The sequence below is a fragment of the Lepidochelys kempii genome, chromosome 3 (genome assembly GCF_965140285.1).
Source record: "Lepidochelys kempii isolate rLepKem1 chromosome 3, rLepKem1.hap1, whole genome shotgun sequence".
In the NCBI taxonomy this organism is placed as follows: domain Eukaryota; kingdom Metazoa; phylum Chordata; order Testudines; family Cheloniidae; genus Lepidochelys; species Lepidochelys kempii.
This window is the reverse complement of record NC_136382.1, coordinates 185,974,173-185,999,937: the sequence shown is the minus strand read 5'-3', so window position 1 is coordinate 185,999,937 and position 25,765 is coordinate 185,974,173. Positions and strand designations below refer to the sequence as shown.

General features: G+C 43.5%; 1 protein-coding gene across 3 annotated transcripts in view; it reads right to left on the bottom strand.

The window, feature by feature from the left end:
* The window catches only part of EML6 (EMAP like 6), a 317,359-nt gene extending 303,117 nt beyond the window's left edge, over positions 1 to 14,242 (bottom strand). For 2 of the 3 annotated variants that reach the window (XM_078852321.1, XM_073339283.1), the window contains exons 1-2: positions 13,965 to 14,242; positions 11,282 to 11,969 (exon numbers count right to left, since the gene is read on the bottom strand). In XM_078852321.1, the coding sequence (XP_078708447.1) occupies positions 11,282 to 11,478 (197 nt within the window). In that variant the 5' untranslated portion in view covers positions 11,479 to 11,969; positions 13,965 to 14,242. Of the gene's footprint in view, positions 1 to 11,281; positions 11,970 to 12,410; positions 12,517 to 13,964 lie in introns of those variants that run through there. The other variant, XM_073339272.2, reaches the window with a different exon arrangement.
* Positions 14,243 to 25,765: the final 11,523 nt, after the last annotated feature.

Here is a 25,765-nt window from a genome sequence, read left to right as displayed (position 1 = left end):
TATAAGCTATTTTTTTTAATGTAAAGGAATACAAATCAAGCACAGCCGAAAGTCCCTGCTCCCCAATGGAGACAAGAAAAACAGTCAGTTGGCATGTATAAATGTTCATGCTTGTTTGCATATACAGTACATTTTGTTGCTGTATATATTGCATTTGCAACTATTCATTCACCTCCTTACAAAAAGAATGATCAATTTCTTGATGATCCGGTCATTCAACATTTTGAGTTTAAGCACTTTTGAAGAAGGGGGCTGGGATGGTTATAGCTTGAATCAATAATGTATCTGGTCAATAGATTCCAAACTCTGCATTAAATCCATCAGAAGCAGATGCTGATGCTTTTTTTAATGCAGAAAGGAGTCTCATTACAGAAATGGTAAGTGTGGTAACATTAGATATAAGTGGGAGGAAAAACATTCTTAGCGTGTAAGAATCTATTAAAAAAGTATCAGTGCTGCTGAGAATGCATCCATCATGCGGTCTTGAATGGTTCACTAGCATGAGTGCCAGCCAAAGGGCAGCCAGTCAAAAAGCAGGACAGATACTTTCAGCTGGCTGTATGCTCTATAATTTAATTTCACCAACCCAGTAACAAATGTGAACTTTTGAAGCATATTTATCATGGAGTCACAAACAGTTCCCCAGGGCAGTCCAGTCTATTGTGCCACCCAGGCAAGATTGAATTAGTGATACTTGGTTGCTATACAGCAAGAATCACATAAGATTCAGGTTGCTTCCAGTCCCAAGAGACCAGTCACTCACCCGAGGTCAATTTGTACCTCAGGTCTCAAACCAAAGACGAACACTTACAGCCAATACTGTAGTAAATTTAAGAAAAGAAAGAGATATTACAAGGTTAAAGCATGAAAACTTATATACACAAATGAGTTACAGTTTATGGTTTTTAAAAGTGATAGTTGTAGTAATCTGCCAGCTCTGAATGTCTTTTAGGGCTAATCCAGGTTGACCCTGGGGATCTCTACTTCTGTTTTATAGCTCTGGCCTTGTCAGAGTCCAAATAGCAAAAGAGATGAAAAATTTTCTTGTTCATTGTCTTTATTTCCTTCTTCCAGAAATCAAGCTGATGGGACGAGCCCTTTTGCATATAGCTCCTGCATATATATATGAAGGGGCAATTAAAGTCTTTGTATTATGATGTCCCACAATAGCCCATTTAGTTTTGATAGTCCTTTCTGATGGGCAAGAGATAATATCTTTCACAGGGATTTCACATTTTGCATTAGATAAAGTTTTCTTGTTTGGTGAGTTACATAGTACATTCTACTGCTATATAGCAAACAAGTATTACCTTATAGCCATTATAAGTAGAATTAATACATGAAGCAACTTACATGCATTTCATAAAGTCTAAACACTCTCTGCGCTTCAATTCCCCATTTGTAAAATGGAGATGATAAAAGTATTTCATAGGGGTCTTGTAAAAATATATTCATTCATATAAGCATTATATTCATTAATATATAATGAATATATTCATTAATATAAGCATTATATTCTATAGTGACGAAAACCATAGAAAAATCCATAAAGAAAATAATTCTGCATTCAGATCAGGATTTTGATGGGGAGTAAATAAGGCATGGAACCACACACTTAGTAACGATAATTAAGGCAAAGATTCTGTAACGGACATTTTTATTAAAAGTCACAGACAGATCACGGGCAATAAAGAAAAATTCACAGAAGCCTGTGACCTGTCCCTGACTTTTACTAAAAATATCCATGACAAAATGGGGAGCCACTGGGCAGCTGTGGGTGCTCAGCTGGGAGATCCAGGGGCCCCAACCATCCGAGGGGGCTCAGAGCTCCAGGGTCCCCCTCCCACCATGGTCAGGAGCTGCAGGCTCCCCTCCCCCTCCCAATCAATGGCAGCTTGGAGCCCCCCCAGGAGCTGTGGGGCCCCCACTGTCCGCAGTGGCTAGGTGCTCTGGTCCTTTCTGCCGCCCGCAGCAGTGGGGAGCTCCGGGGAGGATTTAAAGGGCCAGGGGCTCCCAGCCGCCACTACTGCAGTGGAGCCCCGGGCCCTTTAAATTGCCGCCACGACCCCGGGGCTCCAGCAGCAGGGCTCAGGCGGCGATTTAAAGGGTCCGGGGCTCCAGTTGCCGCTACCACCCTGGGTCCTTTAAATCGTCCCCAGAGCCTGCTGGAGCCCTGGGGTAGCGGAGGCAGGGCTGCGGTGGCTATTTAAAGGGCCGGGGGCTCCGGCCGCCATTACTGCCCCGGGCCCTTTAAATAGCCGCCAGAGCCCCGCCACTGCTACCCCAGGGCTCCGGGGACAATTTAAAGGACCCGGGGTGGTAGCAGCTACCAGAGCCCCTGACTCTTTAAATCATCCCTGGAGCCCTGCTGCCACTCCAGCGGCTATTTAAACGGCCAGGGTCAGTAGCTGAGGCAAAAGCCCTGGGCCCTTTAAATTGCCACCCGAGCCCTGCTGGGAGCCGCTGCTGGGAGCTCCAGCCCTTTAAATTGCCGCCTGGGGAAGCCAATCCACCCCAGTACGGCGCATGGGCTCTTGCCGGTACGCCGTACCGGGGCGTACCAGCTTACTTTCACCTCTGGCTCCTGCCATCTCTTCTGCCACAGATGACCGCAGAACCCATCCTTTCCAAAAGGTGGTCCCTTGCACACAAGGGAGAACAGCAGAAGTTAATACATCTGTAAGTAAACAGATGCCTGGTGGGTGAAAGGTGAATCCAGGTAAATCCAAACTGGCTACCACAAACAGAGCTAAAATCCTGCAAAGCCTCAGGATTTCCTGGGATAAGAGGCCAATATTACAAATGTGGAATTGCTCCCCTTCCCCAGATACAGAGGGGAGGATGAAGCATTGAAAAACAAATTTCTGTCTTTTAAATCCTTTCACTTCCCATTTCCACAACAGCCTCTGTACCAGAATTAGCAAGAAGCAGAATTAAACTGATGATGATTGTACAACCTTCTGTGATTGCCAGTCATGCCAAGGGGCAAGTGCTGTGTGTAAAAGCAAATTGTTCAAAAGATTGAAAATTGTCTTTGTCCTGAAAGTGCAACTTACAAATGTAGATTTTTTTTTTGCTACATAACTGCACTCAAAAACAAAACAATGTAAAACTTCAGACCCTACAAGTCCACTCAGTCCTACTTCTTGTTTAGCCAATCGCTAAGACAAGCAAGTTTGTTTACATTTACAGGAAATAATGCTGCCCTCTTCCTATCTACAATGTGTGATACAGCATGGCCCGAGGGCAGCAGGAGAGTGTTTTTTTTTGTTTTTGTTTTTGGAAGCAGAAAAGAATTTTATTTGTGTAACACTTACAAAGAATCACCAAAGAGATAAGCAAAACTATGCAACAAAACAAGAGCAAACAGAAGGTATAACACAGCAGCCTTCAGGAGGGAGAAGTGTTCAGACTAGCCTGGGCCCAGAGCGGGGGGCTTCCTCGACACTCGTGGTCTTCCACCCCCTCGAGTTACCTAGTGCCACACCCAGTGTCACCGATTATTCCTCTCCTGAGAGTGCCCGACAAGATGGGCATGGCTGCGGGGTGGGCGGTTTGGGGTAGGAGGGGGGATTACACCCACGTGTTATAGGACCCCTCCTAGGTGACAGTGATGATGGTATCCACAGCGGCGATGGCTGGGGCTGGAGTCTCTCGCTCTTCCCCTCAATCAAAGGGTCAGACGGAGGGAACCGGACGGGGTCACCAAGCAGAGAACCTCGGACAGCGCCCACCGCTCCTTAAAGGCGTCAAGGGAGTCGGTGGACGCCGCCCAGAGGAACTCCGCCCGGATAAGTGAATGTACTGAGGATCGGAAAATGGCCCTACAATCGCAGGATGCTTCATTAGCCAACCTCCCCTCTCTGGTTTTATAAATGGCTGTTTTAGCTAGGGCTAGGAGGAGGTTAACCAGGAGATCTCGCGATTTTGTGGGGCCACGGATGGGGAGTATGTAAATAAAAAGGTGAGGGGAAAAGTGGAGCCAAAAGCGTAATAAAATATTCGTGAGGAGCCGGAAAAGGGGCTGCAATCTGGCACAATCTAAATATACGTGCGCCAGGGTTTCCCTCATGTTGCAGCAGGAGAGTGTTAGAAGGGAGCCTTATTCCCTATAGAGGGAAAAAAGTTTGCTATAGATTAATTAAAGCACCTGAAACCAATAAGCGCACCTGAAGCCAGTCACTGATAAAAAAACCCCTGCTTCAATCAGACGGGGAAGGATTGAAGCTGAGTGGATTGGTGTTGGAGCAGAGAGCGGTTTGGAGGGAAGCACAGGAGAGTTTGGAGAAGTGCTGTGGTGGGCTAAGAAGACCAAGACCCTAGGTAAAGGGACACCTGGTTTGTGCAGAGGGAGGGCAGGAAGCCCCACAAGCTGAAGGGCAGGAGAGGGAAGTAGTCCAGGGGAAGGTACCGCTAGTTCAAGCGGTTTACTGCTATCCCTACGCCCCTGGGCAGGGACCTGGAGTACAGGGTAGGCCCAGGTCCCTCCCTCTTCACTCCCCTCCTCCAGGACACTAGTGGGGCAGTTAATACCCCAGTTCAGGGGCAAGAAATGGTGCCCTGAACCCTCCCCAAGAAGAGAGAGCGCGAGACCCATCAAAGTAATGCCGGCAATTTGCCACAAATGTCACCAGAAAGTGAGAACAGGTATTTGCATGGCACTTCGTAGCCAGCATTACAAGGTATTTATGTGCCAGATATGCTAAACATGCCAACTTCATACTTCAGTCATCATTCCAGAGGACATTCTTCCATGTTGATGATGTTCGTTAAAAAAATAATGTGTTAATTAAATTTGTGACTGAACTCCTTGGGGCAGAATTGTATGTCCCCTGCTCTGTTTTACTAGCATTCTGCCATATATTTCATGTTACAGCAGGCTCAGATGATGACTCAGCACATCTTGTTCATTTTAAGAACACTTTCTCTGCAGATTTGACAAAACGCAAAGAAGGTACCAATGTAAGATTTCTAAAGATAGCTACAGCTCTCGAACCACGGTTTAAGAATCTGAAGTGCCTTCCAAAATCTGAGAGGGATGAGGTATGGAGCATGCTTTCAGAAGTCCTAAAAGAGCAACACTACAATGCAGAAACTACAGAACTCGAACCACCAAAAAAGAAAATCAACCTTGTACTGGTGGCATCTGACTTAGATAATGAAAATAAACATGTGTCGGTCCGCACTGCTTTGGATTCTTATCGAACAGAACCCATCATCAGCATGGACGCATGTCCCCTGGAATGGTGGTTGAAGCATGAAAGGACATATGAATCTTTAGTGCATCTGGCACATAAATACCTTGTGATTTCGGCTACAACAGCGCCATGAGAACGCCTGTTCTGACTGTCATGTGACATAAACAAGAACCGGGCAGTATTATCTCCTGCAAATTCAAACAAACTTGTTTGTCTGAGTGACTGGCTTAACAGGCTCTAAAATTTTACATTTTTTATTTTTGAATGCAGTTTTTTGTATGTAATTCTACATTTGTAAGTTCAACTTTCATGATAAAGAGACTGCACTGCAGTACTTGTATTAGGTGAATTGAAAAATACTATTTCTGTTTTTTTACAGTGCAAATACTTGTAATCAAAAATAAATACAAAGTGAACACTGTACACTTTGTATTGTGTGTTGTAATTGAAATCCATATATTTGACAATGTAGAAAACATCCAAAAATATTTAAATAAATGGTATTCTATTATTGTTCTTCCTAAGTCTTTTCTTTTGAACTGAAACAGTTTGGGGGTTACCATTAAAACTGTAACAAGGAATTACTGCTATTATTCAATGAGCTGTACCTATTGGTACCACTTGCCTACCCCAAAGCAAGTTGCATTTCAGTGGTGCTCTATGTGCATTGGTTGCTATTAAAGTCACCATAAACTACAGGTCAGTTTTTCCTGCGGGTAGCATAGCAAATAACTGTAATAGTTTGGTTATCATTGTGTGATGAACATTCGCCAACAGGTACCATTATAAAAAACAATAACTGTATGTAAAGTTTGTTAAGTACTTTAGAATCTTTGGGCATAAGAGACTCCATGTAAACATAACATTATTACAATACACAATTTTTAAAATATTGTACTTTATCCACTGAAACAAAAATGGTTTAACTCCAGGTGGTTGATGACCATGACTTTGTCTTCATTTTTTTTCTCTACAGTAATATATAATATCCCCAGGAACAAGTGGCATTGATTCAAGCATCACATTTCTTTTTCACAACTCTATCAACCTGGCAAAAATGTGTAGTCATTCTCTATGTTTTCTATCTTCTGAAATGATTACTGTAAGAAATAAACCAAACCTCCATCTACTCACTCAACCCATCACCGGTGGCACGTCAATATTTTGCAATGTATCTTAACCTCCTAGCATGTCAGCACAGTGGAACACATATACCATAGTACTTACAGACTTGTTCTGACAAATCCCACATTATTATTAAGTTGCAGTCTCTCTCACATAAATAACATGGTTTGTTACCAGAGGTTAGCAGGTTGGCTTTCTAGTTAATATCCAGAGGCAAAGATTACTATAAAAAACCTATAATAAATGTGGTGTGATTTGTGGTTTCCTGCCTCACAGCTGAGTTATTTTTTTCCCAGCTAGAATACAAATGTGGTCTTGTAGATGTATAAAATTATATTATTTAGGTATTCAACAGATCAGTCAAGGCAAACACAGTTACGAGTCATACTGTGTTTTAAGAACTGCAGAAACAACAAAACCAGTGTGATTTCTAAAAACCTCTAATAACTTCAAAGCTATTAAGAAACTGTTAAATACTGTAGAAATTCTTGGAAATGTAGTTTAGATCTAGAAATCCCAAAATTCTGACTATGTTTCTGCCACTGGCAATTTTTCTCCAAGTTTCAGAAGACTGTATTTTGTTGTGGAATGTAAACTATGAGATCAGACAATGGAGTTACCCTAGAGATGAATTTGACCAATTAGAACCCAAAATATTAAGTACTGTGTTTACAGACTAACTATGCAATTTCAGACATTGCACCAATTTAAAAAATAATCAAATTATCAATTGCATTTAAAAACTATACAGAAAAAAATCTAAACTGATGAAATTAATATATTTTAACTATTTCCCACGGTAAACTTCTTTTTGGTATACACAGACTGCAGAAATTTACTATTCTGGACACCTTCAGACTAAAGAAAGAGAGACAGCATGGCCTAAGAGTACAGCACTAACCTGGGACACCAGCCACTTGCCTACTAAGTGACAATGAGCAACTCATTTCACCTCCCTATACCTCAGTTTCAACATCTGTAAAATGGGGATAATTATATTTACCTCCTTTAGAATCTAATGATGAAAAGCTCTAGCTAAAAGTTAGGTATCATTATTATTATTATTATTATTATCATTATTATTAAAGACGTTTCCAGCTTTAACATATTATCACAAATTTAGTGATAAAATTCCTCTTTCAACATTTCATTTAAGATAGAAGAAAGATGACAATGCTAGTTGCTAAACAAATAATTTAAAATGCAAGTGCCAGGAAAACTGAGGTTCTCTTGAAAGACTTCAGTTACTGTCAAAACTAGGGCCCCAGACTCTTGCACTTATGTGGTCTTCCATTGAAGTTAAAGGGATTACATAAAAGAGGATCCATACCAGTGCATCGACTTGCAGATTAAGACCTAAAAGTGTATGTTGTTTCTCTAATGAGAAGGAGCATTTTGTGGGAAGAAGTCTTAAAATAATGAAGTTACATAACTTATTCCATCATATACTTGTATTTACTTTGTTTGCCGTTCACTATAACTTGTCCGCTTCAAACCCACAGTTTCACTTTACTCAAACCAGATGATGACCCTAACATCTGAATGGATTAGTGTTACAACTCATCCTGAATTCAGCTCACAACCGGCCCAATTCTGAAAAAACTTACACATGTGAGTAACTTTGAACTCAATGGGAGTAAGTCATGTGTGTAAGGTTTTGGTGCATAGGTAGCAATATGCTGTACCCTTAGCCAGCCACACAGTGGTAGTATCTTGTGCTCCGGAATTTATGTTTTAATTTAAAAAAAAAAGTAAATCTCAAACCCTCTGATTATGAAGAAAACCATAAAAAGCACAAATGTAATTGATGTCTATGACTGATGTCTATGATTCTATGTCTGCCTGAATCTTCAGAGAGACTGTAACAATAGTCCTGTGAGGTGTGAACTGCCCCTATTCACCACAATGATGTGATGGCTCACACTCACAACAATAATAATTTAAATATGAACATCATTAATTATTTCACAGCTGATCAAAGCATATAAAGGAGATGGAGAATTGTATTATGAAGACAGCACAATCTACTGTGATTGACATCTCATTTTTCCATCAGAAGTAGATGGTGCTTGAGAGAATATCACCATTTATTTCCCTCCCTCTGTGAAGAAAGACCATAGCAGAGCCCACATGATCATATTTTGAACATCTAGACATTCCACCAAGAGTGGTGTCTCAAGTGCACAGAAATTGATTTGGGGGGAGGGCTGGATCTTGGAAAAGTATCACTACTTTTCCCCACCTCCAATCTGAACTCTAAGTGTAATTTAAGAGGCTCTTGTTTAACTTAGCCAAAAAGGAACTATATCCACTGCATGATGTTGACACAAAGCCAAAGACAGGGCAATTTGTGAACTAGTGAAAGTACAATTAATTTTTTTTTTAACATGTGACCTTTTCATTATGGAAAAACATTGATGCCCATGACTTTGGTAAAACACTGCAAAGTGGGATGGTAACTCTCAATCTCTATAAATGTTTTTATAGGGTTCATCAACTCTCATAAAAACAGTACATCCCTGAAAGCTTTTGCTACAAATGGAGCCAATAGGAACCTATGGAGGCAGAAAAACCACACATTCAAGGCCTTCATACTGATTCTGCAGTATTTTCCAAAGTGTAAAGTTTCATTTTAATTAAAAAAAAAAAGTTACAAACCCCTTTAGTTACAATGAACTTTCATATTGCAAATTTATGCACTGTTGTCATGAGTCTGGACATAGAAGAAGTAAAACAATAGCACCAATGGAAATACTGAAGAACTATTGCCCATTCATCTCAATAAGATGTTGGCTCTGACACCTAACTGTGACAATTTAAATGTTAACATTTATTAAGCACTTCACTGCTTATCATACCAGTGAACATCCAGCTAAAAAGTGGCTATATTGGATGCTGTGCCTGAATTCTCTATTAATGAGAATCACAAAATGTACCAAAGGAATAAAGGCATCAAGTATTACAAATGCAAAAAGAAAAATATTCTATCAGCAGAAGACTTGTCTTTTCCTAAGCCCCACATCCCAGCAACCTTCCTTGGCTATGAAGAGATACATGGAACGCCTATTTGGATCCCATTGATGCTGCTATTTACTTGGCAACAGAGCACTCATTTTGAGCAATGCAAAATACTCCTGCCACCTCCAGGAGTGGAACATGCTGACTCAGCAGAATTATCAGCCCTAACAGCTCAGGAATTGAACTGTAGTTTCAAATCCCAGCATATTACGCTAACCACAGGACTAGTCCTCAAACAGCTTTTTGATTTAAATAACTGATTTGCATACTACTATCCTTTACAATTAGAATAAAACTAGCATGTAGTGTCAAAATGCCAATGCTTAACACCTACATACCCTCCCCCTGTTTTATCATCAAAATTTAGTACATATGCAGTGTACTGGAAACAATCCTCAGAAATGTTCCATAAATGACCAGCCATACAATTTATACAATAGTAATCATCAGGACACTATTTCCTTAGCAGATGGAAATGAAACAAAATCAAAGCTTTGAATGAGTGTATTAAAATAAAACTCATATATACATTGCTAAATATGGACCTTAATTATTATACTTTCTAGCTTCTAAGGAATAAATAAATGACCAGCAATATAAAAGGGAGGTACCAGGCATTTAATGAACTACCATGGGTACTTTTAAAAAGTTCATTCTGGTTTTAGAGGTAGTAGCATTTCAAGAAATAAAATTTAAATAAAGAATGTCGCATGGATTGGGAATACCTTTAAAACCAGAATGAACTTTGTAAGTGCACCCAATGAAAAGAGGGAGGTAAATGAGCCAACTAACATATGTATGTGGTAGTGAAAGACATCATGTTGTATAAGGTAGATGGATTTCTGTAAGCTATGATTCCAGTATGGTTATCTGACAATTGCAGTATTTGCATATTCAGTGGCAAAACCTAGATGGACACCCCTACATTCAACTGCTGGATATGTGTTTTCTGCAGCACTGTTGCACCATGATTCATCATGTACTATTCTGAATTCCAGATTACTCTGCTTGAGTAGGAGAAGTTTCATCTATACTAAATTTAGGTGGTAAAAAAAATGGTAGGTGGCCAACAGTTAACTGGCTTCAGCAGTCCATGCAGCTTTTTTGTACTGGGGTCCAGATTTCTCTGGTGGAATAGTCGAAGCAAAATTTGTTCTCTGTTTTGTTGATACAATTTCTGTGTTTGTGAACAAAATTTGGCAGAATCCAGCTGAACCCAGAAACTGAATCCAAATTTTTGCAATGCTAGGGCACATCTTAAGGTACAGCAGGCATGGCTAAACATGTTCTCTATTTAGGCAGTAGAATTTGAGAGACTGAGATGAAAACTTGGCTTAATTCAGGATTCAGGTGTTGAATCTGGACTTTTGTAGTTCTGTTGAACAGAATGCACTGGCACACAATTTTCCTGGGGCATGAGCAACTAAACTTGTTCTTTGTTGAAGTGGAATTGGCAGTGTGGGAACCAAAAAATGGCAGGATTCAGGTGCATTTGTGATACTGTTGAACTGGGATGTCTGGAGTCCAGATTTTATTGCTGTAAGAGTAGCATCTACAGCATATTCTCTATTTAGACATCATCATTAAGGGACTGTGGTCTGAAAATTGGCAGGGCTTTTGCAGTAAAGTTTTTGCACTAAACTTTTTTGATTTTTCTTGTTGTGGTGGTGGTGTTTTTTGTTTGTTTGTTTGTGGTGCAATAGGAGAGGCTAAACTCATTTTCTATTCTGAGTTCCAATTTGGGGGCTTCAATACAAAAAAGATCAGCAGGATCCAGACAGATCTAGATTTCACCCAGGCCTTTGATGACAACCTGTGCTTCTCCCTAAAATTAAAGAAACATGCTCAGAGGTGAGTAGAGGAGGAGGTATTTACTAGTTCTCCTCTCCCCGCCCCTCCCTATTAACCCACACACACACACCGTCTGCCCCCCCCCTTACCTGATAATATCATCGTTGTGTCCCAAGAAGAACTTCTGGGTGTGCTCTCTGGTGTTATAAATCACCCCGACTCCAGCCACGAAGTAAACCACCTCCTTGCCTGCCGTGTAGTACAGGTTGTTGCGGCACTGGTGACCCCTGTACCCGTAAACCCATTCCAGACGTAGCTGGCATCTAGGAGCTGTCCGATCCGCCATGATAATCAATCCCCACTCCCACAAGCACACACAAAACCTAGTGCCGCCCTCCCTCTTCCCCCTTAAAATGTTTCCCTCTTTTAAACGTTATCAATTCCTGCCTAGCTGCTGAATTTTCAGGTTGCACTTTCCAATGCTGATTTTAATCAGAACACACATTCACGGACCAGCTCTGCTGCTGCTGCTGTTCCTGCCGCGGCTGCTACTATTGTGCTGGCACCATAATCTTCTGTTGCCCGAGACAAGCAGCTGCAGCCTCCCCGCTGCTTTGCAGCCCAGACAACTTCTGGGGCGAGGAAGGGGGATAATGCACATACACGTAAATTAATGTCACACAGGTCTTTTCTTTCCAAAGGCAAAGTAACTTCTGTATGTCACCACCACCTGGAGAAGAGTCCGGGCTGTGTCTCCTCTAATGCACTTTCTTGTCTTCCTGCAAAAAGAGGCTTTCTGGATTTTTCCCTTTTAAAATTTATGTCTGTAGATTTAAACTGAAAATAAAAAAGGGAAAAAAGTATATTTTAAATGTAAAATAAACGTGAACTTAAAATGCAAAGTGTAAGGGTTTTCCAGCAATAAATCTGAATTTATTCTGTCAGTTCTAAGCGAGTTATACGGAATTCTTCTCAGATTTTCCACCATAATTCATTTGCAATTGTCAATCTGCATACAGGATAATGTTCAAGAGAAACAGAAATAACATAATACATCCAAACAAGATGACCTCTTCCCCGCTCCGTCCTAAAAAAATAGCTCTCTCGGAGTCTAAAACAACAATTTAATTCAAACACTGTCCATTTTGCAGCCACCAAAACATTTCAATTTACCATCAAGTCAAGAAAGCATTTTTAAAAAAATGTTTACTACCATGTTTTGGAATAACAATTTTTTCCCTGCGCCAACACATATTTTCATGATTTCCTTTTCCTTACCCTAAAGCCGGAATTAAATTTTTAGTTCGTATCCTTTCTGTGTGGTTTCTCCACATCCTTTGTAACATTCACCTCACACCACACTCATTCACCAAAAAGCCAGTCACAAACGTCAGAGAGAGATTTCTGAATCAGAGAAGAAGAAAAGCAAAGACTCATGCAGATAACACTGTTCAGTACTAGATGGAAGGGAGGATAGGAATAAGCTAACCAGCAAAAGGCTAAACCATGCATTTTCCACAGAATATGCCTCTAACCATATTCATTATCCTCCATTTAACCTTATATTAACAAACTAACCCAGAGTGTATTGGTATCGGTTAATATAAACTGTACCTCACAACCACAGCAGTATTCCTCAGTGGTGCCTCCCCCAAACACATAAGCAATATTCCCCACTTAGTACATAACCTACTATCAATGAATCCACACTGAAAGCAATACGACCTTTCGGGTAAAATCTGGCATCACACACAAAGATATACTCCACACAAGGAATATAATCCGTCATCACACTCAAAACAATAGTCCATGGTGGTGGTATAACCCGGCGCTGTCCCCCAGAGCAACACTCCACAGAGGGGACTGGACTGGAGAGCTTTAAACTTCATGTCACATGCTGAGCAATATTCCCCATAGGAGTAAAACGGGGCATCATCCTGCACAGGAGGTAATCTGACACGAATACCCCCAGCCAGAGAAATGTTCCCACAGGGATGAACGGATACGAACACCCACAGCCAGAGCAATGATCTCCGGGGGGGGGGGCGGGAATAACGCAGGGCATCGTGCCTGAGAGGGGAGAATGGATACTAACCCCACAGCCAAAGCAACGATCCCCTCTGTCTGGGGCGGGGGGGGGAGAGGGAATAACGCAGGGCATCGTGCCTGAGAGGGGAGAATGGATACTAACCCCACAGCCAAAGCAACGATCCCCTCTGTCTGGGGCGGGGGGGGGGGGCGGGAATAACGCAGGGCATCGTGCCTGAGAGGGGAGAATGGATACTAACCCCACAGCCAAAGCAACGATCCCCTCTGTCTGGGGCGGGGGGGGGAGAGGGAATAACGCAGGGCATCGTGCCTGAGAGGGGAGAATGGATACTAACCCCACAGCCAAAGCAACGATCCCCTCTGTCTGGGGCGGGGGGGGGGGGCGGGAATAACGCAGGGCATCGTGCCTGAGAGGGGAGAATGGATACTAACCCCACAGCCAAAGCAACGATCCCCTCTGTCTGGGGCGGGGGGGGGGGGGCGGGAATAACGCAGGGCATCGTGCCTGAGAGGGGAGAATGGATACTAACCCCACAGCCAAAGCAACGATCCCCTCTGTCTGGGGCGGGGGGGGGGGAGAGGGAATAACGCAGGGCACCGTGCCCCAGGGAAGCGAACGGATACTACTAACCCCACAGCCAAAGCAATGCTCCTCGGTGTGGGGGGAGGAGGTATAACACAGGGCACCGTGCCCCACTAGGGAGTGGTAGTGGGGGGATGTGACCTGACAAAAAAGCCCACAGCTAAAGCAGCGCGCCCAAGCGGTCGCTATCTGTCACCCACCTGGCAGCAGCGCTCTTCTCCGCAGCCTGGTTCATGTGCTCCGAGGCGAGTGGCGACAGAGGCGAGTACAGCTCACCCAGGCAGCGCGGAGAGGAGAATGGCACTCCCTTGGCTGGCTGGCTGGCTGACCGGCGTCCCCTCCTTCCCCCTCCCGGGGCTCAGTCTCCAGCGCACACGGCCAGGCATGTTTCCTAGGCAGCCCTGGCGCCTCACTCAATGTGGGCGGGAAGGTTAGTGAGTTGGCGTAAGCGGCTTTGGAGAATCGGAGAGGTTCGGTTGGAAACCCCAACGCCCACAGCTGAGCCTGCTCCTCGCGGAACCTGCTTGGCAGCCTCTCAAAGTGGATCATGGGGATTGGAGTTTCACCCGCGCCTTTGAGTCGCCTCGCCGGGCAGGGTAGAGTCTGTGAGCGCCTACAAGTCCCAAGGTGCAACGCGACTAGGACCCCGCCCCGTCCCCTAGTGGTTGCTGTGGCGTTGGATATGCAGCTTGGTGGCTTTGGGTGATGGCTGCAGCTGTCAGAAACTGCGGCTGAGGGGAAACAAATGGGCTGCGGAGCAACGGCCAAGGTGGGGGAGTGTCCTGCGGCGCCGGGCACCCTGTCTGCGCCATTGCTCACGTACAGTTTCCCCATCCTCTTCTTTCCCTTCCTGCTGTCAAGCTTCTCGCCCTCTATTGCCTCAACCTTTGGGTCCGCCACTCCCCTCCCTACATCCCCTCACTCCTACCTTTCTCCCCCTTCCCCCACAGTGGGAACAGTCTCTGCTTACACACACACACCCTCACTATTTCTAACTAAATTTTCCTTGGCTGCCTTCCACCCCTGCTCCCCTCTGTTTAAAGACCTGCCTATTGAGCTATTTCCAATGGAAATATTACAAGGTTTGCCAACCTCAAGCCTTCAAACACAGCGTGACCCAGACACCCAGAAAGCCTGAGATTGGCTGACAAATCATGAGGTTTTAAAAAATAAAAACTTGGGGTCTTTTTATTTGCCTTCTGGGGTTTGGCCCTTTAGCGTCCATGTTTTCTAGCTTTTCTCTGCAGCAATAAGGGCTACACACATCCATTTTTTAACTAAAGCTGAGAATCTCACAAATTTAAAGGACTCCAGGAGCAGGGGCTATACCTAAAACACCAGATATGAGACTCTCCAATACAGTGTGCTATGCTATGGTGTGTCCCTAGAGAGAAGGAGGTAATAGCACAAAAGTACTTACCTTCATATGCAGTGAAAGTGCCCTAGATCCCTAAAGTGTTCATCCAAGGTTTTGAATTTGATTTTTGGTATCACAAAGGTTGTTACTATTTGACCCCTTCATGGTGCTTTTGGGAATTGTACTTTAGCAGAATTCTGAAAGTCACACAGGGTCCAGGTAATAGACCAGATTTAATTCAATGATCATGAGGAAATATAATTTATGCGTCATAGCACCCACTGTGGAAGCTACACCATAGAGGGATTCACTGTCAAGGAAAAGCAGCTTTAAATTCTAGATAGTGTGTAAATCCAGCTAGTAAATAATCCCCAGAAGACGTTGCTTTGGCAGCCATGCTGAGCAAGAGTTGGTTTGGTTTGTATTACTGCCTTGAGTTCCAGAATGACTTTTTACCTCCAGAGGCCTAAAAGCTAGGTTATACCAACTAACAACATGGTGCCAAGTATCAGAGGGGTAGCTATGTTAGTCTGTATCCACAAAAACAACAAGGAGTCTGGTGGCACTTTAAAGACTAACAGATTATTTGGACATAAGCTTTCCTGGGTAAAAAACCCCACTTCTTCAGATGCATGGAGTGAAAATTACGGATACAGGCATAAATATACTGGCACAGGAAGAGAAGGGAGTTACCTTACAAGTGGAGAACCAGAGTTGACAAGGCCAATTCAGTCAGGGTGGATGTGGTCCACTCTTAATAATTGAGGAGGAGGTGTCAATACCAAAAGAGGGAAAATTGTAGTGAGCCAGCCACTCCCAGTCCCCATTCAAGCCCAAATTAATGGTGTTAAGTTTGCAAATAAATTGTAGCTCTGCAGTTTCTCTTTGAAGTCTGTTTCTGAAGTATTTTTGTTGAAGGATGACTACTTTTAAATCTGTTATTGATGTCCAGGGAGATTGAAGTGTTCTCCTACTGTCTTTTGTACGTTACCATTCCTGATGTGTGATTTGTGTCCATTTATTCTTTTATGTATAGTCTGTCCAGTATGGCCAATGTACATGGCAGAGGGGCATTGCTGGCACACGATGGCATATATTACGTTGCAGGTGAATGAGCCCCTGATGGTGTGGCTGAAGTGGTTGGGTCCTCTGATAGTGTTGCTAGAGTACATATAGGGACAGAGTAGGCAATGGGGTTTGTTACAGGGATTGGTTCCTGGTTAGTGTTTCTGTGGTGTGGTGTGTAGTTCCTGGTGAGTATTTGCTTCAGGTTGGGGGGCTGTCTGTAAGCGAGGACTGGCCTGCCTCCCAAGGTCTGTGAGAGAGAGGGATCATTTTCCAGGATAGGTTGTAGATTGTTAATGATCTACTGGCTCACTACAAAAACTCCCTTCTCTTCATGTGCCAGTATATTTATACCTGTATCTGTAATTTTCACTCCATGCATCTGAAGAAGTGGGGTTTTTTACCCACAAAAGAATCATAGAATCATAGAATATCAGGGTTGGAAGGGACATCATCTAGTCCAACCCCCTGCTCAAAGCAGCACCTACCCCAACTAAATCATACCAGCCAGGGCTTTGTCAAACCTGACCTTAAAAGCCTCTAAGGAAGGAGATTCCACCACCTCCCTAGGTAACCTATTCCAGTACTTTACCACTCTCCTAAGTTTTTTCTAATATCTAACCTAAACCTCTCCCACTGCAACTTGAGACCATTACTCCTTGTTCTGTCATCTGGTACCACTGAGAACAGCCTAGATCCATCCTCTTTGGAACCCCCCTTTCAGGTAGTTGAAAGCAGCTGTCAAATCCCCCCTCATTCTTCTTTTCTGCAGACTAAATAATCCCAGTTCCCTCAGCCTCTCCTCATAAGTCATGTGCTCCAGCCCCCTAATATTTTTTGTTGCCCTCTACTGGACTATTTCCAATTTTTCCACATCCTTCTTATAGTGTGGGGCCCAAAACTGGACTCAGTACTTCAGATGAGGCCTCACCAATGCCTGTTAAACCACATATTATAAGAACCCTGAAAATGACCATCTAGAGGTGTTCTGCAGAGGTACTGTGTACTGTAAATAAATGTTATAGTGTTACTGATTACTGCTAAGTTGTTCCACCCTTTTATGAGCAGACACAACAACGAAGCTGTAATAATACCTTCTTTTCTGGGGGTTGGGAGTGTGAGGTAGAAGAGGTATTGGTCTCCCTGTAACAACAAGAGACATAAAGATTTTTCCCCAGAATAAGTTAATGATAGCAGTTTATGCCCAAATAAATTTGTTAGTCTTCAAGGTGCCACCGGACTCCTGGTTGTTCAACTAACAGAGACCACTTGTGATGGGTTCGGTCACAGAGACCTCCTTGGGACTGTCACCTGACATGCTGGAATTACCTCTGAGCTCGTTTTCCTTGCCAACTTGGGACTCCAGAACCCTGCCTTGTTGAGCCAGACATGCTAGCCCGCTGCAACACAGACCCAGGTCTGGTCTATGCCTCCAAATCTGCAGACTTTAACCAAAAACTGCTCAGCAAGTCACTTATCTCCAGCACCAAGACACCCAGTTCCCAATGGGATCCAACCCCCAAATAAATCCGTTTTACTCTGTATAAAGCTTATACAGGGTAAACTCATAAATTGTCCCCCCTCTATAACACTGATAGAGAGATATGCACAGCTGTTTGCTCCCCCAGATATTAATCACTTAGTCTGGGTTAATTAATAAACAAAAGTGATTTTATTAAGTATAAAAAGTAGAATTTAAGTGGTTTCATTTAATGACAGATAGAACAAAGTAAATCACCAAGCAAAATAAAACAAAAACATGCAAGTCTAAGCCTAATACATTAAGAAACTGTTTACAGGTAAAATCTCACCCTCAGAGATGTTCCAATAAGCTTCTTTCACAGACTAGACTCCTTCCTAGTCTGGGCCCAATCCTTTTCCCAGGTACAGTCCTTGTTAGTTCCAGCTCAGATGGTAACTAAGGGATTTCTCATGACCGGCAGCCCCCTTTGTTCTGTTCCATCCCTTTTATAACTTTGGCCCAAGGCGGGAATCTTTTGTCTCTCTGGGTCCCCACCCCTCCTTCAAAATAGGAAAGTACCAGATTTAAGATGGAGTTCAGCATCATGTAACATGGTCACATGTCCTCTGAGACCCCCAGCCTCCATTCTGCCTGGGCTGCTTACACAAACACAGAAAGGCTTGCAAGTAAACAGAGCCATTTACAACCAATTGTCCCAGTCAACTGGAGCCATCAAGATTCTAAACCACCATCAATGGCCCACACTTCGCATAATTACAATAGGACCTCAGAGTTATACTTTATATTTCTCGCTTCAGATACAAGAATGATACATACAAATAGGAGGAATATATTCAGTAGGTTATAACCTTTGTTATGATACCTTACAAGAGACCTTCTGCATAAGGCATATTCCAGTTACATCATATTTACACTCATAAACATATTGCCATAAAACATATGGAGTGCAATGTCACACCACTATTACATGATTTAGCTCTATTTGGGACACTTTTATTAAGAGGGGAGGGGGAAACCATCTTTGAGAGACCTGGGAGCCATGTTTTCTTTAATATGAGAAATAGAAAATATAAAAGCCTCAAGGAACCAAAAACTTATACAAGCTTTGGTTTATTAATAAAATATCTGCAATCTTCTCATTCTTCACTGGCTTGCTGTGTATTGTGGCTGGTGCCTTCAATCTTTTTTCATGACTCAATTGTGTAGTATCTTTTTTGAGTACTTCCATATGAAGTCTGCAAAATAAAAGTTAAATGTTTCATAAAAACTCACTCGACGCAAAGTCAAATCTGATCTCTTCCTCCACATTTGTACTGCAGTTCTGGCACAAGGTATGTAGGATGTTTAGGGCCTGCATACCATTATGGTGTTCTGCATACCTGCTTGTCACAGAGCCCAACCCTGCTGGAGCTTTCTTGACACAGCCATGAAAGGGGACTGCAACTCTGTATATCTATGGGCTAACCACCTCTGCGTTGTGGGCACGCTGTACCTAATATTGCAATAGTGGCCGCAAAGTGTCTCTGCTGGGACTCCAACATTGAGGGTAGGTGTGCAAATGGGGAAATCATGGTTGGCTTCTTGGGATTTGTGCCGCGAGTGGGGAGCATTTCCCCACCCAAGTTTCTTTACTTAATACTAATAAAGCTTCCTTCCAACTTTTCCCAGATCTGTACCATCCTCCCTATTTTCATAAACAATTTTTAAAATGCATAAAAGACCATGCTTAACTGATTCTTTCTTCACAGCCACCATTTGTACTGAATGCAGTTGTCTTTTTCAGCAGTTACATGCCAAGTTTATATGTTAGAATGTGCTTCCTGCTTTGTCCAAAATTATATAGATATTTAAATTATTGCTTATTGTTATTATCATACACACAGACTGTTATTATAGCACATGAGCTTTTTTTCTAAATGAATAGCTAAAGAAAATAAGAAACATTTCTGCATGCAGAATAAAATCTGTGGAAATGCGAAAAAAAGAAGAAGAAAGAAGTCAAAGCCAAATGCCTTTGTAACTATGTGGATAAGGTGTTGGATACATATTAAAAACCCTGATTGGCCAGGAAGCCAGTTACTGGAGAAACTGCCTTTCCCCTTATACCCCTTCCTGCAGCTAAGGTCTGTTGGGACGCTTATGCTGCTGGTTGCTAAAACTGAACTTTCTAGAAGTGGCAACAGAGCTTTCACAGTGGAAGTCCTTTGTGTCTGGAATTCACTCCCCCCTGGTAGTATGCCAGAGATTTGGCAGTCTTCAGGCCATGATGTAATGTACACTTACATGAGTGTCTCCCATCCTGACAATATGAGAGCAATATAACTCACAGATTTAAACTATGTCTTTTGGCGTCAAGTCTATGTTTAATTTTGTATGCTGTTAGGGCCAGGTTTGTAAAATTATTTAGGTTCCTAAAGATACAGATCGGCATCTAGTGGGATTTTTCAAAAGCTTGAAAATCCCACCTGATACCTATCTACATTTTTAGACATCTAAGTATCTGTAAAACTTCGCATAACTTTTTCCCAGTGATTACAACATTCAACCAGGATGTGGATGGCTCTGGTTCAAATCCCTCCCCCACTTCTCTGACATGAACCAGGGAGTTGTACTTGGTCTCCTACCTCCCAGGTGAGTGCTTTGAGCATACCTACTAGATTGGGCCCCAAAGGCAAGATAAGTGGGGGAATGCCTCTAGGCTGTGATCCCACTGGAGCTTGAATCATGTGCCAAGCAGCTGGGTGGTGTCAGGATTTAGGCAGCTGTGTCCACACCAAGCTGCTGAGGTGTAGGTGCCAAGTGGACTTCAATGGCAGAAACGTAGGCAATTAAGGAGTTCAGATGCCTACAGCATTATGCATCAGCTAAGCAGGAATTTTGTGGATGTCAGTAGTGCCTAAATCAGGGCTTCTCAAACTGGGGGTCGGGACCCTTCAGGGGGTTACAAGGTTATTACATGTGGGATCATGAGCTGTCAACCTCCACCCCAACCCTGCTTTGCCTCCAGCATTTATAATGGAGTTAAATATATTTTAAAGTGTTTTTAATTTATAAGGGGAGTCGCACTCAGGGGCTTGCTATGTGAAAGGGGTCAGCAGTAAAAAAGTTTGAGAATTACTTGCCTAAATGTTGGATATAGGCACCTAAAGTGGCATTTACAAACCTAAGTCCCCTTTGTGGATCCCACCTGTAGAAGCTAAGTAGTGTGTGCTTAAAAGATTTAAATATATATTTAACGTTACTTTACAGAAGTGTACTTTTTAAAGATTTAAGATACTTCCCACTCTTTTACATTTTGATATTATAAAACTTATGTGTTGAAGTGCATTGTGCTGATTAGGAACTAGGTAACTTATATTGGTAATTTTAAGAAAGAGCAGTTTTAACAATTATTGTGATGCATGAATCCCCATTCAGTAAAGCTGGTACTGAAAGATTTATAGGACCAAGAATCCCAAAGACATAACTATGAGAAACCAAGCATAGGATTAATAAAATGATATACTCTCACTGAATTTCAAAGGCTTTAGCTAAATTGTAATTAGGAAACTCTATTTACTCTATTTACATGTTGGAAGATGTTTAGTTTTAGAAAACTGAATCTTATGTAACTATAATATTTCTTCCCCACTGAATACTATGTGAATATTTTCAGTTATTTAATCTATTATATTTAATTCTTTACATAAATGTCATAGAGCTATTTTTATATCTTGTATAAATGTGAATGAGTAAATTTTATCAGACTTTTTTCTGAAACAAAAACATTGGGAAGTAGCGACATCAGTATATGCCCCATAACCCTAATTCTTCATTCTCTAATGTAGATAACCTTGTCATTTAGTAAACCATGGCACTAGTTCAACTGTACAGAGCACTAAAGGAATACTGATTTATTCTGTTTCACAGATACTCTCCCAAATGCATTATCAGTAAAAGTCAAGATAAGATTCAATACTTCACCATATCTTATATAACTGTGTTGTTGCAGTACACATAGTTGCTCTATGTGTGAGTGGATATTGTAAACATCAGTCTTCTCATACTTTCACTTATAACACCAAAGAAAATTATATTAAAATACCGCTAGGATTTATTTTTCCCCTCTGTCTGGTCTCCATTCACTGCTGCTGGAGAGGGGTTGTCCATTGGTGGTTCATTAGGCTTGGGCCACATGTGATAAGGGCATTGACAGCATAGAAAAAGAGCTTGGTCCGATAGGATGCTGCCTGAGCATACAGCCCTTTACATCTGTGAGCCGCTTTTGTGGGCAGCTGCATTGGTTGCTGTGGCAGCAAAGATAGTTTTCAAGGAGTCACCAGCTGCTTTACCCACATCTATGGATGCATATCTGCAGTGGAAGTTGAGGTTGAACTAGGTTCCTGCCATTTTCTTCATCTCATTGTATATTGAAGATTGTCTCCTCCTCTGCCCTGAGCACCCAGAATGGGAAAAACTGCTGATGTGTAAAGAAATTGTGTAGTATCCCTTTAAATAGTCCCTCTAGGAGCCATCATTATCTGCTGTATTTCAGAAGCCATTAGAGAGCTCACAAATTATACACACTGCTGCTCTGGCTGGATTCTGGTGGCTTCTGAAACGTAGAAGATAGTGAGGGCCTGCTCACAAACTATTTGAAAGGATAAAGGGATATTACCAATTCCTATTCACTCCATACTTCCCCACCTTTAGTGTAAAATGATATTTTTTAAAAATTACAAGTGCATTGCAAAAGTTAAATATACAACAACGGTCACGATAGAAGAGTAGGTGTTACTCGATGGTCTTCATTTGTAAAATGCACGGGAGCTAAAGCTCTTCTCCTACAATAATTTTATTTTGATCACACTGCTTGTTGATATGATGGCTTCAGTAATTCTAAAATGCTTTTCCTGGCCAGTTTCCTGTATGACAATTCCATTTAGAAAGTGATGACTATATTGGTTCATTGTCCCAAGAGATATTATTTTACATTAATTCAATTTACTGGCTTAATCAACCAAAAGATTAAAATCTTCTTGAATATGCATTTTCCTTATTTTCTTTAGCACAGTTTTTGTATAATCAGACTTTAGTCTCATGTCTAGTTTGTTGTCAATCCTTTAATTAGCCTTTGAGCATTAATCCTTTGAGGTACTGTGCATTCTCAGCTTGCACTGAAGTTAATGAATGGAGGGTACTCAGCACCCCTCTGGAAGTATTCAGAACTTCGCAGGACTGGGGAAAAATTGATCTAGCTATTAATTTAATTCTGCTTATATTTTGTAGATCTTCCTATCTCCCTCTTGCACAGGTAATTTAAAGGTAGTTGTGAAAGGGTATACCTGCCCTGCACTGGACAAAAAGGGATTAACCTCATATTGTAAGTTAAGGAAGCCACATTCCTTCGCCACTGCTGGTCATGCTCCAACGGGAGCTTCGGAATAAAAGGAAGCAGCCCAGCTCAGTCTGGCCTAACCACTGAGGAAGGAGGACGCAGATTGCAGACTTCCTCCTGGGAGCTGTCGGAGCCCCAGACCCCAGAGACCAGGCATGCCAAAACCCAGGCAGATACCCAGCTGCCCATGGAAGCCCAAGGGGAGACAGCGCTGTCGGGAGCTTCGCCAGCTGACAACCCCGGAGGACCAGAAGACTAATGGATGGCAGCACTGGAAAACAGGGTAGGAGGTACTCCAGGGGAACTTTACGTTGATCCAATTGTGGAACCAGGACAAAGGCAGAGGATCCCTGCTGACCTAGTGGTGAATCCATTCACCGCTGACCAGGGCCGGTGCAACCACTAGGCGAACTAGGTGGTCGCCTAGGGCGCCAAGTGGTTGGAGGTGGCCAAAAGCGCGCTCCGGAGCGGAGGTGAGCTGGGGCAGGGGGCTGCGGGGAGGGCCACCTGCAGCAAGTAACAGGGAGCGGGTGCGGTGCACAGGGGAACTGCTCCCCACCCCAGCTCACCTCTGCTCCGCCTCCTCCCCGAGTATGCCGCCCCACTCTGCTTCTCTCCCTCCCAGGCTTGCAGCACCAAACAGCTGATTGGCGCCGCAAGCCTGGGAGGTGGGAGAAGCGGAGCGGCGGTGGCATGCTTGGGGAGGAGGTGGAGCAGAGTTGAGCTGGGGCGGGGATCTGACGCACGGCGGGGAGTTGCCGCAAGCGGCTCCCTGGGCCAAGGGGAGGGGGGGGGCAGCGGCTGGGAGCTGCCACACCAGGCGTGCCTCAGGTCAGAGGGGGAGCAGGGAGCTGCCGCAGGGCTCCCGGGGGTGGGGAAGGTGGAACTTTCACCTAGGGCACGAAACATCCTAGCACTGTCCCTGCCACTGACAGAGCCCTAGGTTGCAATTCAGTGGAGTAGGGTGGGCCCGGGTCCCACTGCCCCAGATGCCACCCATTCCTGGGTAGAAACCTACTACCCCCCAGCCACTAGGCCACACAGCCATTCAGAGGAGGGTGGTCATTTGGACTCAACCATGGGGCTATAATGCCCCATCCACCTCTACAAAGTGTGACAGGGTATACTACTCCTGGAGGAATTCTGCTCTAAAAAAATTAAAATTCTGTGCACAATATTTTAAAATTCTGCAAAATTTTGCATATTTTCTTTGTCAAAATAACACAATATAATCATGCCAGTTTCAATTATTTGGTAATTTATTTCAAAATATCTGCCAGAATGTATGTCTGTAACAATACAGACACACACACAAAAAGGTTCCGGTAATTTTTTTTGACAAATATATTCCTTGCTAGGCATATTAATACAAAACTTTGAGTAATTCATTTAAATTAAAATACAGAACAGTATTTCATGCACCCATCAGAAGCAATGCAAAAGCTTAGGAAGTGTCAGGGATAATGGAGGAACTGAGGGAAAGGGAAGGAGCCTTGAGTGAACCTGCAGGGTTGTTGTGTGTGGGTGGGAGAAGTGTGGAACAGGTTTTTTTCGGGGGGAGGGACAGGATTGTTAGGGAGTTGGGGAGCCTTGCCCATGCAGACCTTGAGTGATCCCAAGCCTCTCCCATTCAGTCAGGTACATCTCCCCCATCTCCACACATGCCCCCATCCTGATGGGTCCCTGCAGCCTCCTCCCCATGGGGCCATGCACCCCCACTCCCATTCAGCCCCTGGCTCAACGCTGTCACCATGCTAGCTCCTGAGCCCATGCCCCAGTCTGTCCCCCCCACTAGCCCTTCTGAACCCCAGTCTGTGACCCCCCAGCAGCCCCATGTGCCCCACTCTGTCCTAACCTGACTCTGCAGGCCGGGTGCTGTGATGAACTTCTTCACCTGGGTGAATTCCGTGCCACTGTGCACACACAGAATTTTTTTTCCCCATAGAAAATACATTGTGCCCCAGAAGTGCTGCAGTTCTGCCTTTTGCCCACCAGAGGCCTCTGTGGCACCAGAACAGCCTGCTGCATTCATGTTGTTGGCTGTTCTGGCACCACAGTGGCCTCTGGTGGGCAAAAGGCAGAATTGCAGCACTTCTGGGTCAGAATGTTTTCTGCTGGGGAAAAAAATAAAATTCTGCAGGAGACATGAATTCTTCACATGTACAGTGGTGCAGAATTCCCCAAAGAGTAGTGTACCTGCCCTGTGACAATTGGTGGCGAATGCAAGCAATGACCGGGATCTGCTAAAAGGCCCGAGCTGGACGCCCCTTCTTCTTCTGTTTGTCGATTGCACCGAGCTAGGATGGAGATGAACAAGATTCTGAAGTAGCTGCTGGTGCTGCTGAAGTAGCAGCAGGCAATGCAGCAGCACCAGCACCAGACACAGCTACTACAGCCCAGTAACAACAAATGATGCGAGAGCTGTCTGCCTAACACCAGACCCAACAAGAATGCTTGATCCAGCAGATGGCAGCACTAATATGACAAGGAGGATCACATTCCTCCACCCCAGTTGACTCAGATGTGGGGACTTCCCAGTTGGTCTCCCTGAATGGCTCACAAAGATGAGGCGATGACCCTGAGATGTTCCTGGTAACTTTTGAGTGGGTTGCCACCACCGCCTGGTGGCCCCCAGAGTCCTGGGCTACCCTTCTGGCCCCATATCTGGTGGGACCAGCTCAGTCAGCCTATCAAAACCTAGACCCCCCCAGGACACCCT